At 49.9% G+C, this 17,084-nt stretch overlaps 2 protein-coding genes across 9 annotated transcripts in view; both read right to left on the reverse strand.

The window, feature by feature from the left end:
• Nucleotides 1-259: 259 nt before the first annotated feature.
• Nucleotides 260-5,546, reverse strand: RPL31 (ribosomal protein L31). Its single transcript, XM_067704156.1, has 5 exons — nucleotides 5,473-5,546; nucleotides 4,970-5,076; nucleotides 1,758-1,883; nucleotides 654-766; nucleotides 260-330 (listed from the first exon to the last, which is right to left on the reverse strand). Exons 2-5 carry the CDS (start codon nucleotides 5,074-5,076, stop codon nucleotides 299-301), a joined length of 378 nt encoding a protein of 125 aa, XP_067560257.1. The 5' UTR covers nucleotides 5,473-5,546; the 3' UTR covers nucleotides 260-298.
• A 3,540-nt stretch (nucleotides 5,547-9,086) lies between these two features.
• NPAS2 (neuronal PAS domain protein 2) overlaps nucleotides 9,087-17,084 on the reverse strand; it is a 181,870-nt gene continuing 173,872 nt past the window's right edge. For all 8 annotated transcript variants that reach the window (XM_067704152.1, XM_067704149.1, XM_067704148.1 and 5 more), the window contains 4 exons: nucleotides 15,505-15,680; nucleotides 15,070-15,162; nucleotides 12,405-12,570; nucleotides 9,087-10,535 (listed from right to left, as the gene is read on the reverse strand). In XM_067704152.1, the coding sequence (XP_067560253.1) occupies nucleotides 10,368-10,535; nucleotides 12,405-12,570; nucleotides 15,070-15,162; nucleotides 15,505-15,680 (603 nt within the window). In that variant the 3' untranslated portion in view covers nucleotides 9,087-10,367. The remainder of the gene's footprint in view (nucleotides 10,536-12,404; nucleotides 12,571-15,069; nucleotides 15,163-15,504; nucleotides 15,681-17,084) is intronic.

A 17,084-nucleotide genomic window follows, 5' to 3' on the forward strand; every position in this document is an offset into this window, starting at 1 on the left:
AACACACCTGTAAAAGCATTAACATCATACCCCCAATGTCCCAACCACCTGAACAGCCATTACCAAGCCAGGGATGCATTTCAAAAGCACCTTAGAACACCTGCCTAGGCCCTGTGCAAATATTCAGAAACTCCAGGGAATGGGGAGAAGGGGCCCAGGCACAGTAGTTAGGAAACACTCTCCAAATGCTCCTGTAACTGGGAACTGCTTTCAAACAGACAAGCCTATTTTACCTGCAACTAGAAAAGGAAAATCAAGATGCGAAGGCAGCTCTGTAACTTTATTGGATAATCAGCAGTTAGTTCTCATCCACATTAACTGTCTGTAGATCTGCAAAAGAAGACAGCCCGTCACCTTCCACACCCACACACCCCGTCCCATACTTTCACACCCCAAGAACCTTTTCTTCAAGGGTTTAGGTAAATGTTACTATTCCACGTGCCCTTTCACAACCCAGAAAACAGACCTATTCTGTATCCTTTTGCATTTTCCCACACCATGACACAATTTAAAAAAGGTTTACCGATTATGCCTGTAACATATCCCTACTGGAAGGATGCCAGGGATATAGGTGCACAGTATTTGAACAAATGAATTCAGGTTATAAAAAGGCTGAGGGCTTAAACAGCTTTGTGGGATGAAGTAGAACTTACTTTTGAAAGTGGTGACAGGTACATAGGTAACCAACGTATAGAGCTTGTTTGGTGAATCTTCATCTTCGTTCCGTTTTCTGGACAACCGCACACGGATACGGTATGGGACATTCCTGAAAAATAAGAGAACGCTGGTGTCAGGACGTACTAGTGTCAGTAGGCAGCCACCACTGCCACGCTGGGGCAGCACTGACCCTGCAGGCTATACCGAGCACGTGCAACTGTTGAAGGTTCAGCTCCCCGCCTCCCACACAACTCCTCCTCGGGGCTCGGCCAACCTCTCAGCAGCATCGCAGGCGACTGCATCCCCACCTTTTCTTGATCCAAGGACAGAAGGTGTCCTGAAACTTCTCTCGGCTCATGCCATACCACTCCTCCCCTATCTCAAGGGAGCTCACAGGCACCAATGCCAGCCTCCTGCAGGGCTGAATCTCAGGTCCCTGTCACCGCATGGGACTCTGTCACCGCATGGGACTCCAATGTTAAGACACCCCCGCCCCCCCCCCCCCACTCATCTTACACATCACCTAGTCCCTGCCAGCTCCACGCCCCATGGCCGGTCCCACTTCCACCGTCCTCCACAGCAAAACCAGCCCCCTGCTTATAAGCAGGTCTTAACCTCGGCACTACTGATACTTGGGCTGGATACTCGCTTTTGCGTGTATTTGGATGGCCTGCCTTGTGCGCAGTACAATGTTTGGCCCGTGACCACCCCCCACTACTGACAACCAAAAAACCCCCGTCCCCCAGGAACTCTGCTCCAGCGGCTTCCCAGTATACGTCCAGACAGAAATCCAAACTCTGTGCCACCACCTACAAGATCTGTCCCCTGCCTAACTCTCCATCCCCACTGTTCTCAAGCCGTACAACCTGCTCCACCTTCACCAACCTCTGTCCCCAAGTCACTGAAGTTTGTTCTCGATTTGCGTGATGCTCTTACCTGACCCTCACACTGCTGGCTCCTATGTCATTTGGGTCTCAGGTCAAAGGGCTTCCCTGCAGATACTACCCCACTCTCTGAGTCAGTTATTTTCTTTATACCTCCATGTGCATTAGCTAGTGGAATTGTGAAAGTTCATCTTACAACACAGACAACTTGAGTACCTTATTCCTTTGGCCCAGACAGCTTTGTTGAGCCTGGTGTCAATGCGTACATCCGGGGTTCCCATCTCCTTCATGGCAAATTTCCGTATTTCTTTGAGTGCCCGAGGGGCACGCTTCTTGAAACCCCTGAGATTCAACCATAAGTAAATAAATCAATTAAGTACAAAATTAAATGAAATACACGATATACCATGTCCTATTCTCATAAAGCAAATCTAAACTAAACCTTGAACAGGGCAGGAACAATTCTTTTCTCCACCACTATGTAATGCCCAGCAACTACTATAATACTTGGGACACAGAAGACACAATCTACTTTCAGTCACATAGAACAAGGACTCTGTATACGATCCTTAAGAGATGCTAATATACACACTGGCCAACCCTTTCCTGATAAAACAAAAACACCCCCAAGGTCTAATACCATCTGCCAGGGAGAGTATAATCTAAGAATGATGTTAGAATATGCTTGAACATAAAGAACACAGAAGTAAATACCGTGTCCTCGGGTCACAACATTATTAAATTATTTGCCACATCTTAAGACATGGGATTTAACGGTTCATTATTAACTTGGTCTATGCTTAAAGAGCAGGGGCCTGAAATGTACCAATTCCCTCTCAAGAAACACGATGAGGGCAACAGTTAATGCTCCGGATCTCTCGGCATGTGTTAGGCACCATTAACCTGTTGTTTAGATGAGGATACGTAAATTCCTTTGAATTTCATGCTTTCAGTTAAATACAAAACGTGAAAAAGCCAAAGTTTACTGCCGGCTGAAATGGTCAAGCATTTGGATAAGCAAAGGTTATTCCAAGGGGGGCAGAGACCGAAGCTTAAAGGCTGTCCTCCCCCGCCCCAGGACTGTGACTGTCACAGGAGCCATGTCAATTACCATGTCCCCCTTGCTCCCTTTGCTCTACCCCTCACCAGCCTCCTTGAATCCATCAAGCAGGGTCGCTTCGTTCACTTAAATATTTAACCACCTAGAAATAAAAGGCACTAGAGATAACAGCAGTAGGTTTAACAGACAAAAGCCTGTTTCCCACGTAGCTTTCGTAGTTGACACATGGAGTATGTCAGATGGTATCAAGCGCCACAGAGAAAAACAGACCAGGGAAAAGAGGGAGCATTAGGGAAGGAAGGGGGCTGCAGGTTTCAAGTAAGATGGCCACTGAGACACTGAAGTCCAGACCCAAAGATGATAAGGGCAACTATTTATCTACCTAATAGAAAAAGCATCACGGCAGGGAAAAAAGGTAAAACTAAACCCAAACTGTGAGCTTGAATCAGGTACTTGCCTGCTTTGATTAGGAAAGAAAGTGGCCAACCCATGTGGAATCATAGCAAGAACTTTGGCTTCTCATCTGAGTTAAGATGGGAAGCCAGTGGGGGCCTTGAGAACAGCCCGGGTGTCTGGGGCTGGAAGAGGGAGCCAGGAGCTGGAGCCGCTAACTGCAACCATCAAGAGAACACTGGTGGGACCAGTGCGATCAGCCTGGGGAAGGCCAAGCCAAGAAGACACACTCACTTGCCGCGAAGGCCACAGGGAAATGGGAAGGTCAGGGGTGGAGATGGACGCTAGGAGTTCGGTGTGGGGCCATGTAAAATTTTTGAGATACCCATTTAAACACCCAAGTATACAGGTTAACAGCAGCTGGATACGCGAGACCCTAAAGCTAGCCGCTGTTACCAAGCATAGGTAGAGAGGGGCTGAGCCCTGGACTCAACGCTAAGAGGACGGGCTGTGAGTAACAACAGACTAGACTGGGGAGGGGCAGCAGCTGCGGAAGCACGAAAACCACCATTGTGGGATCTTTGGAAGTAAAGCAAAGAATGAATTGCTGCCCATCAAGTATGACCGAAGGTTTTAGTTCCGTGAGGTCTTCACTTAGGGCTCTTGTGACAAAGCACAGAATGCCTGGAAAACCTGCCCACCCACAATGCCTCACACCCACTCTTCTAATGTCCGCTAACTGTGTGGCCTTTAAAACACCACCCCTTTCACCTTGTGACTTACTTTCCACCTGCAACTTTTCACCGTTTTGTATCTGGATGCTTGTCTAACTTCCCCTACTAAGTAAACTAGGAAGGCAGGCTCTCTGGTTCCCTGTTGAATACACAGAGCCCAAGACACAGTAAGTGCCTAATATGCTCCCCAAACGAATATACGCACGCCCCTCAAATTAAGGGGTGAGGGGAAGAGAACGTGGTTACCAGCAGCATCTATGCACAAAAAAGGCACGGGACTTTTGCCCCAAAAGCCTCGAGACCCCACGTACACGACACTCCTTGGCTCGCACACGGTCAACGCCTGGCCGGAAACGCCAGGCCCAACGCGGACGCTGCTGCACACTGAGCTCCCTCACAAAACGGGCTGTCCAGATACGAGACTGCCCGAGCAAGCGCAGGCAATTCTGCTCCACGGACTGGTGCCCGAATACAATATTCTGCAGTGCAACACATGCTATCAAAAATACCCCAAGTAACAGTATTCAAGAAGAGGTCTGGTCTCCATCATCACTAGTAAGCACCATGTGCAGAAAAAACGGGAAGCCTCGCTAAGCTTGAGAACAGGGAACAACCAAACCCCAGGGACGAAAACCAAGAACCAGCACGTTCCAAATCGTTCCCAATATGCTTGCACCTCACTAATCCACAACCTCCAGGTGTCGCCGGCACAAACACTGCCCTATAACCCCACCGATACGCTCTTTTCTGGTCCCTCCAGCAGCTGCACTGGCGGCATTACAGCTTTACCGATGTTACTACGCAACTGTGGAGGTCAGCGAACTAAAGGAAGCCCATCGGAGTGTTCGTATTCTGGGCCGGGCACAGCTTTAGCTAACTGGTTACCTTTACTAAGGCCTAGACACATCGAAAAAGCTTGCTTCCCCTCATATACACATCCTTCATCCTTCAGGCCTGCCAAGGTGTAACTGCGAAACAGAGTGAAATGATTTTATCGTTACCGTATTTCTCCAAGTTGGCTCTCCCAGAAACCTAATCTGTCTAGGTATTAACCTCTGAGCATTACGCTTTAACCCCTGTAAGCCTTAAACAGGGTCCACGGAATACAGACGAGCTTTTGAAGAAATGCGTAATTTCTAGACCACACAGCATCCAGACGACTAGACTGACCCCAGGGACAACCAGACCGCCATCTCGGGAGCCCCCATCAGCAAGGCATAGACGACCGCAGGGGTACTCACACTCCGTGGATGCGCTTGTGAATGTTGATGGTGTATTCTCTGGTCACCACCTCGTTGATGGCGGACCGGCCCTTCTTCTTCTCGCCGCCCTTCTTTGCGGGAGCCATCTAAGCCCAGGCAACAACGAGGCTCAGAGCGAGTGGGACAAACCCAAGCCAAGTCCTCCCTCCCGGCCCGGCCTCACGCAGCCGCCCTCGGAGCGGGTCCGGCGAGGCCCCTGAAGCCCCAGGTCTGGACAAAGCCAAGCCGGCCACCCCGCGCAGCCCAAGCATCCGCGCCCCTTAGGTGCCCCCGCCCCGGAAACCCCTGCGGCCCGGGTTCCCCTAAGGTTGGCCACTCTCTCTCCCAGTCTCCGGGAGCCCTTAAATGCAGGGCAGATTCCCGTGCCGTCGGAACGCGGGGCCCCGTGCCGGGTCAAGAGAGAGCCCGCTGTCCTAGTCGACACAATCCGGGGCGAGGATGCCGCCGGATTCCTGCAGCCGGCACCGAGCGCACATACTCACCTTGCTCGTCCGGGGTTAGAAAGGAAGACCGGGAGGGATTGTGGGAGAAGGAAAGCAGGGTCGCAAATACAACTTCCGGGTCACCTGGAGGCGGGTGGAGGGGGCGGGTGAGAGGAGGGAAGAGGCGAGGCTGTGACGTAAGCGGCGCGCGCCGGGAGGGAAAATCTAGAGGGCCTCGGGCGCGGGACCTGGAGCGTCGCGCTCTCCGCGCCTGCTTCCTGCCGCGCGACCCCGCCTCCTGCGCGCGAACGAGTGTGGGAGGGACTTGCGCCTCCGGTCTTACTCTTGAGAGGAAACCGGACCTTGGTTCCCAGGTGGAGGAGGGCGTGGCGGGGAGGAAAGTCGCTCTTCTGTTATTCCCACTCGCTCAGTGATTCGGCCAGCGGTGTCTGACCCTGTGTTCCCGGCTGGAGGCCCGGAGATGACTGACGCGGCTGCCGCCCTGGAGGGGCTCCGGTCGGGCAGAGCGGGCTCGCGAGAAGGGCGTCCTCGCTGCCCGGACCGGGGAGCCTCTCGGGGTTGGGTGGGGGGCCGCGATCAGCCGCAGTGGGACCTGGGCTAGGGGCGAGGAGGGGGGTAGAGCAGAGGCCTGCACAAGAAGTGTTTCGAAATCAAAATTGCCAGTTTGTAACTGACTATATGAAGTGTCAATTTAGGAGACTGTTAGTAGTTGACAAAATCACCTTAGAAAGGGAGAGTAAAATACTATACAAGCTATTACATTGGAGAAATCAATATGATTTCATGACCTTAAAGAAATACCTGTTTTTCGCTCTATCACAACAAAATGGCCCAATAATAGCAATAGAAGCAGCACTTTTATCCAACACCTGATGTAAGATACGTACCTTGAGAATGAAAAGGGAGGAACCTGACGCCAGGAGGTCGGGTGTGAGTTGACAGACTACAGAGCCAAGTCCCGCGTCCCCAGGCCAAACCCACGGGTTCACAACTCTGGACCTTCAGTCTGCCGATCAGAAATTGCGTTCTCTTTTGGAGGGGGCGAGGGCATGACAAGATCCTTAAACCTAGGGAGGTGTAAAAACTTTACTGGGTGAGTTATTGAAACCCTAGAACGGTATGTTAAAACTGGAGCGCTGAGAAGGTGTGAGAATGAGCATGTTGTAAAATACAGACGCGTTAAATCTGTGATATTCACATTTTGCAACCAGTTTAGATGTAAAGATATATATATATATATATTTTGTGGATCCTTTTAGAACTTTTAAGAAAGCTTCTGTATCAGACTTGAGATTTTAATTCTTACAAGGGTTATTTGTAATCTCTTTTCATAATTGGGGAAATTTTGGGGGTAAATTCCTAAATATTGACTCATTTGTTGTTTAAGTAGCATGTGATTAATAAGGGAAATGTTGACTATTTAATGGTTAAAAGAACGCTAATCGATAAATTTATAAGATTAGTCAGTTGCACATTAAATGACTTACAGTTAGTGGTGACTACCTTTCCACGTACAAAATCCCCTCTGACAGAAAGGAATTTACCAGCATGGAGGATAAAGTTTTTCAGTTTATGTCGATGGGGGGGGTCGTGGCTCCACTGAAAGAGGTGGGGACTTCGGGAGGGGCAGATGGTTTTAAAGGAAGTTGAGTCACATACTGAATTAAATTCAGGACCTTTTAAGTGTGTATAAAGTGGTAACCCAATATTGGAGTATATATTTTAAGGCCTGTATTATTTCAGTGAATGTGCTGATGGGTTACCCTGCTTCTCCCATAACTGGACATTGGCTGGTTAGGGAATAATCCTAAAGGAAATTTTTTTTTCTTTCTGATGAGCTTTTTTCACCTGGAAAAATAAAGCTGCTTCACCGATACCATAAGGCTGTATATTTCAGCTATTTCGTCAACCACGTTATGCATACAGAAGTATGCTGTCGTTTGTACTATCGCACATAGGCATTGAATGAAATTCATACGTCTGTGTCCAAAAAGCCACATATGTCATGTCTCTGGAGGATCCAAATTAGTTATTTGTCTAGGTTATTAAGGGATGGCTTTAAAACCTTCAGGCTTCACATAAAGTGAAGAGAGAAACTGAAGCAATTTTCTACCCAACACCCACATTTTACCAGATAATTTTGGCAACAGTCCAACATGTCATGACTTAGAATGATCTCATAGTTGATCAGTTCACCGTGTTGCCTGTATAAACAAAAATTTTAAATTAATTTAATGGACGTTAGTTGCCATTAGAGACAGAAGATACTACATTTTAACTGAGTTAGTTTAAAATATTCTAAAACTTGGTGTATTCCAGAGTTCACATTTCAGTCACTTCTCAAGAGCCAAGACGTTATAGTTTTCCAAATAGAAAGGTCATGGCTTTTCTCGAAACAGAACCGGATTGCAAAACAGTCTTTTAATGAGCAAAATTAAATGAATCAAAAGCTAAGGGATTAAACTTCCCCTGATGTTATGTGGGTTTAAAGAATTATTACCCAATAAGAGTTTTCTGAGTTTATCCAGACTCTGAACATGTGTAAGGTTTAAGCAATACTAAATTAAATTAGTAGCGTGACGTACTCCACCCTTTTCTAATGGCTTCCAGCTAGAAAATCCTAGGAAAACAAATATGCTGTTTCCATTAAAAAAGTTGTTCTACTTAGAAGTGCAGATTCTGACAGCCAATTAAAATACAAATTCTTTTACAGAAAAATCAGATCTGTAAACCTTTGAATTTACAAAACAGTTAAATTACAAAATAGGTAATCCAGTGTCACAGAGACTTTTTGTTTTAAAACGAGGGTTCCTTTGAAGAGTAAATGATCCTAATATACGCAAAATATTTAGACTTACCTGTTTTCAGGAATATTGCAGTTGTGTGAATAATAAAACTCCTTTTGATGTATTTACCTGGCAGCCTCTGATGCCACTGAAAACTGATCCTGGCCAGAGAACGGAGAGGAGTTTCCCCTGTTTTGCAGGGAAGCAGGTAGAAGCACAGAACTCCAGTGATGGAGCAAGGAAAGGAACTCAGTTCTCTCGGGCCAATGCTTGTAGAAAGGGCTCTGCTGAGCACGGCCATGTCAGTGATTCTCAATCACGGTGTGCCAGGGCACCCTCATTCCAGCGTGCTGAAGCCTCATGGGGAAGGGGGGAATTGTCTGCTATTGCTGTATCTCCCCCGTCCACATGACGTGGGCACACATCTCCCACACAGACACACAAACCCTGCGCAAGTGCTAGCAGGCAGATCCCATACAACTCCAGCCCAGGTGAGTTTAACTATGGGCTATGCCTGCTTTGGTGGATGACAGCTTGGCCACCTCCGTGGATAACCTGTGTCTCTAAGGTGGAGATGTTTCCAGGAGCTTTTTCTGGTTTTGTCACTTTGTTTTGCTGTCGTTTCTACAGTGAACTGTTGTTTCCTTCTGGCACAATCTCTCAATGAAGATCAGGGTCCCGACAGGCTGAAGCGCATGTTGAAGTCAAAGATCCTAAGGTCATCACCCGGCTTACTTGTTGCTGGTTCCCGCCTTTTCCGTATCTTTGATTATCCTTAAAAACATCTTGAAATTTAAAAAAAAAAAGTTTATTGATGAAAAGATGTATGCGTGCATCTAGAAAAAGGGACAGAAACTGCCTCCGAAGGAAATCATACAAATCTGTTAATTTATTACAAAATGTCCACTCACAGAAATACACAAGAAAACTTTTATCCTCTTATATTTGGGAAAGGAACTGGTGTCTCAGATACAAAATAATTTACACATAATCCATACAATTTTATTTTATATAGAAATAGGTCCTTATTACAACAGCTGTACAATTCACTACACATCATCTTATAATTACATAAAATCTTTTCTTTAGAAACATCTCAACATAACAAAACATACAAAAAAAGCAAAGTGCATTTTGAAAAGGAAAATCCACTCCTCGGTCTTATCAGGAAAGATATGTAGAAAGATGCAGCATTCTCACTCCAAGGGCCAGCACGCGATGGGGCTTCCTGGGGACCTGCCGCTCCACGGACCCGTCTGGCTGGTAAAACCTTCCCAGTCCTCAAGTCCTCAACGAGAATTCCAGAACGTCAGCTACGGGATTGTGCTTTGCTTTGAGTCCGCCTTCGTGGTTGTAATCGCCGAAGTAAACAGGAAACAGTCCAGTGTCATATTCGGGGGCAAAAAAAAACACCCCAAACCAAACCAATCCAAACCAAACCCCACCGGAACGGTGTGGGGTGAAAAGCCTTATTCCATTAGGGTCAGGCCGGAGGGTGTGGCGCTGCAGCCCGGTGACTGACCACCAGCTTTGCCATCTGATTGGTGGGCTGTTTTTGTTACTGGGGTCTCCAAATGAAGTCATGAGAGGAGACAGTATTTTTAAGAAAGGAAGGTGCCTAAGTTATCTCCTTGTGCAGCTGTGCAAATTAAAACAGAAGCAATCATCTAGAAATAACGAAAAAAATCATCTCTTTATTCTCTCTCTTCAACAAATCCCTGACCCGGTGCTTCTCCAACGCAGAGGAAAGAGAGTCAAGAGAGCGCAGGCCAATGAGCACGTGCGCACGGGCGGCAGCGGTGGGAGTGACCGGCGCGCTCCAGGGGCGGGGGCAGGATGCAGCGAGATGAGCCGTCACTAAGGTGAACTAAGTGATGCACTCCCGTGGGGACCGCGGTCCCTTCCAGGTATGGCTGTAGACTGTGGCCGTAAAGTGCAGGGACAGGGAAACACGGCCAGTGTCCCTGCCCACTTCCACGGGCCGGCCGCTGTGCTCAGACGTTGTCACCATTCAGGAGCTCTGAAACGGATGCGGTGCGCACGAAAGCCGGGGTGTCCTTTAAACTCTTCTCCCCAACTCCCTGGCCATCCCCCTCCTCGACCGTCCATTGGTTAAAGCTGATGAGACCCAACTGAGGCGCCAGGGCACTACCGGGGTAGCTGCTGGAGGCCTGAGGACTCAGACAGGCTGCTGAGCCTTCGGGGAGGGCACGAGGGTGCGGGAGGAGGGTAGCCCAGGGTCCCTGGCTGCTGCGAGTAGGTGGAGAGGCGGAGCGAGTCCTGCTGGTCACTGTGCAAAGAGGTTGGTGCCTGCACCTGGAAAGAAAGGAAATGGCTCTTTCTGCACTTCAGGGACTCCTCCCCTGAACGGCTGGGGCGGTGATGTGGTCAGAATAAAGACCCTCCTCCCGGCCGGGGCCTGGGGGAGCGCCAGGCCGGGAGAGACGAAGCCGAGGCTCTGCCAGAAGGGTGCGAATTCTGAAGCCCAGCTCCCTGCCAGCGCTAGGGGTTCCTCCTGGCCCAGCGGCCGGGCCTAGGCGGCCGGGGCACGGTTTCCTGAGCACGTGCTCCACGTCGCCTGTGCGTTTTGGGATGATGAAACCTGAGACCACACACACATAATGGATGGGGCAGCATCCGCGCCTGCGTGCCGTCTGCCTACTTTTCACCGGTGGCCCCTGATTCCAGAACTACTTCCAAGTACTATGACTGGCCGGTATCCACCAGGAAGCACCCTAATTTACAGCTCAGAACCTTCAACTGGTCAAACGTTAACTCTGGATCCTTCCATCTCACCTCCCACGGTCCCCATCCATGAAACCTCCTCTGCCAGGCAATCCGGTCTGCCCTGTTCCCCACGCCACCCAGGCATGGCTGCTCCCCCACCCTGGCTCAGGCTGCCTCACCTGCTGCAACACTGTCCCCTTCGCCCCCACTCAGCCGTCCCCGTCCCTTCTCCACCAGGGCCTCTCCCCGCACCACCCCCCCTTTTTTTGGCCAAGCCGGCAGCATGTCATGCGGGGATCTTAGTTCCCCGAGCAGGGACTGAACCTGTGCCCCGGGCAGTGGCAGCGCGGAGTCGTAACCACTGGACCGCCAGGCCACCTAGCCACAGCGCTCCACCCACACAGACCCAGGCCTGGGCGCCCTCTGCGATGTCCCCTGTCTCCCTGCGCTCAAGGCCCCTGAGCGCCCTTTGTACCCTGAGCCCTGCCAACGCGTCTGTCACTCCCGATGAAGGAATATATGGGCGGCCTCTAACTCGCCGCCAGACGCTCCCTGCCTTCTCACAGCCCATCGTTTCCCAGCCCAGATCCCTCGGGGGTCCTGCGGGCTGACGGGACAGGCAAAGCTGACATCTTGAGTTGACTCCCACTAGGCCTGGAGTCAGGGAGATCTGAACACTATACCACAGTTGAGCAGCTCTGGAATTCGATTACATTCTAGACCTCAAGGAAGACTCTGCACCGCAGTCACCTTGCTCAGCCCCCTCTGGCTTTGAAGGGGCCCAAGCCGGGGGTGGGGTGCGGTTAGGGGCTGGAGACTCCACATGACAGGGTCGGGCTGGGGCAGGAAGGGGCACCCGGGCAGGTGCGGGAGGGAAGGCCAGAGCCCCAGCAGACACTTCTGTCCCATCTGAGCCCCCAGCCACTTGCTCTCCCCTCCTTCCTTCCAGTGTACGTGGCACTTGCTGGAAGTAAGAAGTGACCACAAGGAAACATGCCCCCCATCTTCCTGGACAGCCCCAATTCCATGCAACGTCATCTCATTCATTTAAAGGAAGTTTGATGAATCTTTAAACATGATTTAATTTTATATTTGTATGAGACTGCAATATAAACACACTAACAAGTCCAACACACATAGCAATCAGTGTCTGATTTTTGCTCTAAAAACTCCAGACACCATAATAAAAATTACTTTAAAAAAAAAGGACCTTTTTAGCACATAACCACATGAGGCATAAGAGCTGCTTCTAAATTTCTCACACTGTATATACGTAGACTTTACCAACTTTGAGCATTATAAACTTTAGAAACTACGAAGATTCAACTATGAATCTGTCTGGGGCTTATTTTGACACTGAGGACCAGAGCCCTACGGAAAGCCCGGGAGGGAGGGCCTGTCAGGCCTGGGCTGGGGGCTCGGCCCTGTCTCCCCCGCCCAGGTGCAGCCCGGCCCCACCTGCAGGAAGCACGGAGGCTGCTGCTGGGTCTGCGCGGGCTTCAGGGGCGACGGCTGGGAGGTGGGGAAGTGGGGGTGGAGCCCCATCAACAGGACAGGGGTCGAGGCGCTGCTGGTGGTGGTGTGCACGTCTGGGTTTGGACACGCGGCCTGGCTCTGTGGATACCTGTTTGGTGACACGTAAGAAAGACCTTTAAAAAAAAAAGCTATTGACATGACACCTAGAACATGGGCAACAAGAGGAAAAAGAGACAGACTGCACTTCATCACAAAGACCTGTGTGCGTCGCCCTATCCATGCAGGGAAAAGGCTGCTGGAAAATCCTTTGCAAATCATATATCTAACAAGAGATTGACATCCAGGCTATAAATACAATTCCTACAACTCAGCCATCACAACAAATGCAAACAACCTGATTAAACAATGGGCAAAGGGCAGGAACAGACATCGCCGTAAAGAAAAGCTACAAATGGCCAATAAGCACGTGAAGAGATGTTCAATACCATTCGTCATTAGGGAAATGGAAATCAAAACCACAATGAGACACCACTTCACACCCATTACAATGCTATTATGAGAAAAACCAGAACGTAACAGTGTTGGCAAGGATGTGGAGAAATTGGAACCCTTGTGCACTGTTGGTGGGAGTGTAAAATGGTACAGCTGCTGTGCAAAACAGTACGAAGTTTCCTCAACAAGTTAAACTTAGCATTACCATCTGATCCAGCAATTCCACTTCTGGGTGTATGCCCCCCAAAAGTGAAAGTAGGGACTAAAACAGATATGTGTACATGCATGATCATAGCAGCATTTTTTACAATAACCAAAAAGTGGAAGCAACCCAAGTGTCTGTCGACGGATGACGGATAAACAAAACGTGGTCTATACAGACAGGGGACTATTACTCAGCCTTAGAAAGGAAGGAAATTCTGTCACATGCTACGACATGGGTGAGCCTTGAGGAGGTTATGCTGAGTGAAATAAGCCCATCACAAAATACGAATACTGTACGATTCCACTTAGATGAGGTACCTAGAGGAGACAAATTCATAGAGACAGAAGGCAGAAAGGCGGGTGCCAGGTGCTGGGGGAAGAGCGAATAGGGAATTAGGGTTTAATGGGGACAGAGCTTCAGTTGGAGATGATGAAAAAGTTCTTAAGATGCACAACATCTTAAGATGGTTGCACAACAATGTGCATTACTTAATGCCACTGAACTTACACTCAGAAATAGATAAAATGGGAAATTTCATGTTATGAAGAATATATATATATATATATATATTTTTTTTAAAGAAAGAGTAGTTAATGAAAATGGTCCAATAACAAGGGGAAGGCTGTTTGGGAAAGCTCTGGAGGGGCCCAGACCAAGAACAGATATTTAAAGACACTACAGAGAAGTCCATTTAGCATTATATTTTTAGAAATGTTATATCGCTGTATGGGTCATTTAGTAACAGGCATTGGGGATTCCAAAATTCCCCTGAAGGGGCCTCTGTGTGTGGCAGGCAGACCCTGACCCGCCCTAGAAGATGGAGTGTTAGGTCATGTCTGGAAGAGAAGGTGGGGAAGGTGGGGACGGTATAAATAATTGGGTTGACCGAAAATGGCAGCTTTCCTCTAGAGTTCCCAGAGGAAAGAATATCCAGTTTTGCCTAGTTCACTGCATTTTAAGCATCTCTGGACAGCGACGTTTTTGTTTCCACTTATTTGGATCACTTGGAGAGGTCAGAAACCAAACCCAACATTCCCCGCACCCCCTGCCTGATTGAGAGCATCATCAGAGAATCTGAAGGTGGTTTCCCCGCAGTGCCCAGCCCCTGCCCGCCTCTACCATCATAGGGGTTTCACGGATGTAGGTACAGGCCCCAACCCTCAGAATACGCAGTAACCACCCGATGTTACTATTATTACTGGCTTAAGGAGGACACAGGAGGAAGGAAGCGGAGGGGACGGCCCCAGGGGATGGCTGCAAGGCCCCCGCATGGGGGTGCGGCAGGCCTCATCAGCTAGCACTGTCCCCGTGAACTTCTGACACAAATTAAACCAGTGTTGTATACGACAATGGTGTCTGCTTCATCTCCAAGGGCTAGAAACTATTTTCCAGTAGCTTTTCAAGTATTCCCTCTGTCTTCAGTAACCTCTGTCCCTAATAATTCAACGGCAAAGCAAAGCTGCTTCTTCGGGTCCCGAGGGTTGCAAGCAAAGAGCCCGGGGGAGAAGAGAGAGAGAGAGAGAGAAGCATGCGTGTCTGGGAGGGCAGGAGAGTCCCACATCTGCAGGGGGTTCCAGCCCCCGGCACGGCACCGGAACCACAGAGCAGGCGAGCTGGGTGTGCCCTCGGGAAGGCGGGGAAGGCTCCATTTACCTGGGATGTTACCACTTAGACCTGCGAAGATCGGAAGGTGGTGACACACTTGACGTATAACTAATTGTTTCCTTTGGGTCCTGTTCTCGGCATGGGACGCCGACACAGTTTTCTCTCCCGCCACGGGGAATGGAGAAAGAAGAGCTGAGGAGAGTCCTTTCGAAGGGTGTTGGCACACCTGGACCCTGCCTGTGGTGCCAGACTCACAAGGGGTGCAGCTGGTCCAGGCAGGTGAAACCCCGGCAGCCTGAGACCGCTCGGTGTGGCTCCTCCTCCCCCCGCCCCCGGGCCACCTACCTGACTTGCCGTCCAGGCCTGCCGACCTCTGAGGGCCGCCTCGCGTCGCAGGGCCCGGGCATCATGGGCTGGATGGGCTGACTCAGCAGCAGCCTTCGAGCAGAGGAAGAGATAAACGGGCGGCTTCGATCAGTGCCCACGCTGCAGGCCCACCGGCCGACCCAGCGCCTGCCCAGCCTGCCTGTGCCCTTTCTGGCTGACCCGGATCCCCACGGGGCCTGCTCCGTCCTCAGAGGGTCCTTGAGGCAGCAGGTCACTTCCTCTGGCCATCAAGACCCTCGCCCTGTCCTGCCGCTTCCTGAGCTGAGATCAGCTGCAGAGGCCTTAGAGCCTAACGGTCTGAACTTTGCCTCCATCTCCGGCAGAAAGAAGACCAGAAACGGACGGTATAAAACTACGTCTCAGTCATCTTTCCGACAAGGACAGGGTCCGCACCTGAGCTGCCGATCGTGGCTGAAGTCCGGGCTGGGCTGGCCCTGGCTGGCCTCCTGGGAGGCGGAAGCAGGCGTGGTCAGGCTCAGAGCCGGCGGGAGCACAGCAGAGGTGCTGCTGAACTGGGGCGTCAGGCTGTTCCCCTGCATCATCTGCGGGCTTCTCAATGGCTTTGGACCCTGGAGCAGCCATTGCGGTGAGAAAGGTAAACCTTCAAGTCAACTCGGGTATCACCTCCCCAGAACCTCTGTCTTTCACCCACTTTGGCCTTTGCACTCGCTTAGGACCCAATGACTATTGACTGAGCTGTTATGAACTTGTCTTTCCCGTTGGATTGTAAGCATCTCAAGGATTCTTTAAATCCTTTGGGGCAAGGACAGTGCCGGGCTTGCGGCAGACAAGCAACCAACGTGCATTGAATGGAACTAGGAACTACCTTCTGCTTCATAGATTCCACTCCCGACTCATGGATCTCCTTGCTGACTCTCTAAATCACCAGGCCCACCCCTGCCCCAGGGCCTTTGCACTTCCTCTACGTGGGATGCTCTTCTTCTTGGTACCAGTATGCCTCCTTCTCTCACAGGCTCAGTTCTTCGCTCGCATATTACCTTCTCAGTGAACCTCCAGCCCCTCGCCCGCCTTCCCCAGCTGTCTCACATCACCAATTGTCACACTGTTAATTGTCACTTGTTTGTTCCTCTCTCCCCACTTGGATCAGAGATTTTTTTCCTTTTCTCTTTTGTTCACTGCCGCCCCTCGGTGCTCAGGACTTAGTGCCTGGCACGTATTTGTTGAGTGAAATTGTAAATGAATGAGGGAATGAGCCTGCATGTGCTTTTGCTTTTTGGGTTTTCCACTCTGTTTCACTGACACCATTAATATGATGGTACCACCATATTCTCAGAGCGTTTACAAAATCTTTGAACATGGTGTAAATCCTACCTCAGTTTTTTTCTTCTCCAGAATGTTCTTGGCTAGTCTCATCCATTAATTTTCCTGTTAACCTTTAGAACCCAAAGGCTGCATTTTAAAGTAAAACCCTTAAATCTGGGTGAAGATGGAGACACTCTCCTATACATAGACTTCTCCATATTTTATTGTACATCGATGTTTATGTCCCAGAACTCCTGCTAGACTAGAAACTCCCTGGGGTCAAGGACAGCTCTCACTTATCTTTGTTCCCCTGGGAGCCCAGCAGATGTCACTGAATCCATGTGAACATAAGAGGCTTCAGGAGAGGCTGTATCCCGCCTTCCAAGCTGTGCCCATCGGGAAACGAGGGCTCAGAACTTCTCGATTCCATTGGATTCAGTTCCATTGACTGATGGGTGACCCTGTCAGACTGCAAGGTCACTGGTGGCTTGTAGTAAGTGGTAATGGCTGTGAGGATGGGGATCAACAGGGAATCTGGGGGACCGGGAGAAGCTTGGTGGCCCTGGGGAAAGGGATGACGAACAGAAGTGGATAACTGTGCTCTCACACTGGTAATGGCTAAAACCAGCAGTTGGTGATGGGCACCAAGGACATGCATGTGGGGACGTGTGGCTTTCGGCATGCATGTCTGGGATGGCCATATCCACCTC

Source organism: Pseudorca crassidens, chromosome 14 (genome assembly GCF_039906515.1).
Source record: "Pseudorca crassidens isolate mPseCra1 chromosome 14, mPseCra1.hap1, whole genome shotgun sequence".
Lineage (NCBI taxonomy): Eukaryota > Metazoa > Chordata > Mammalia > Artiodactyla > Delphinidae > Pseudorca > Pseudorca crassidens.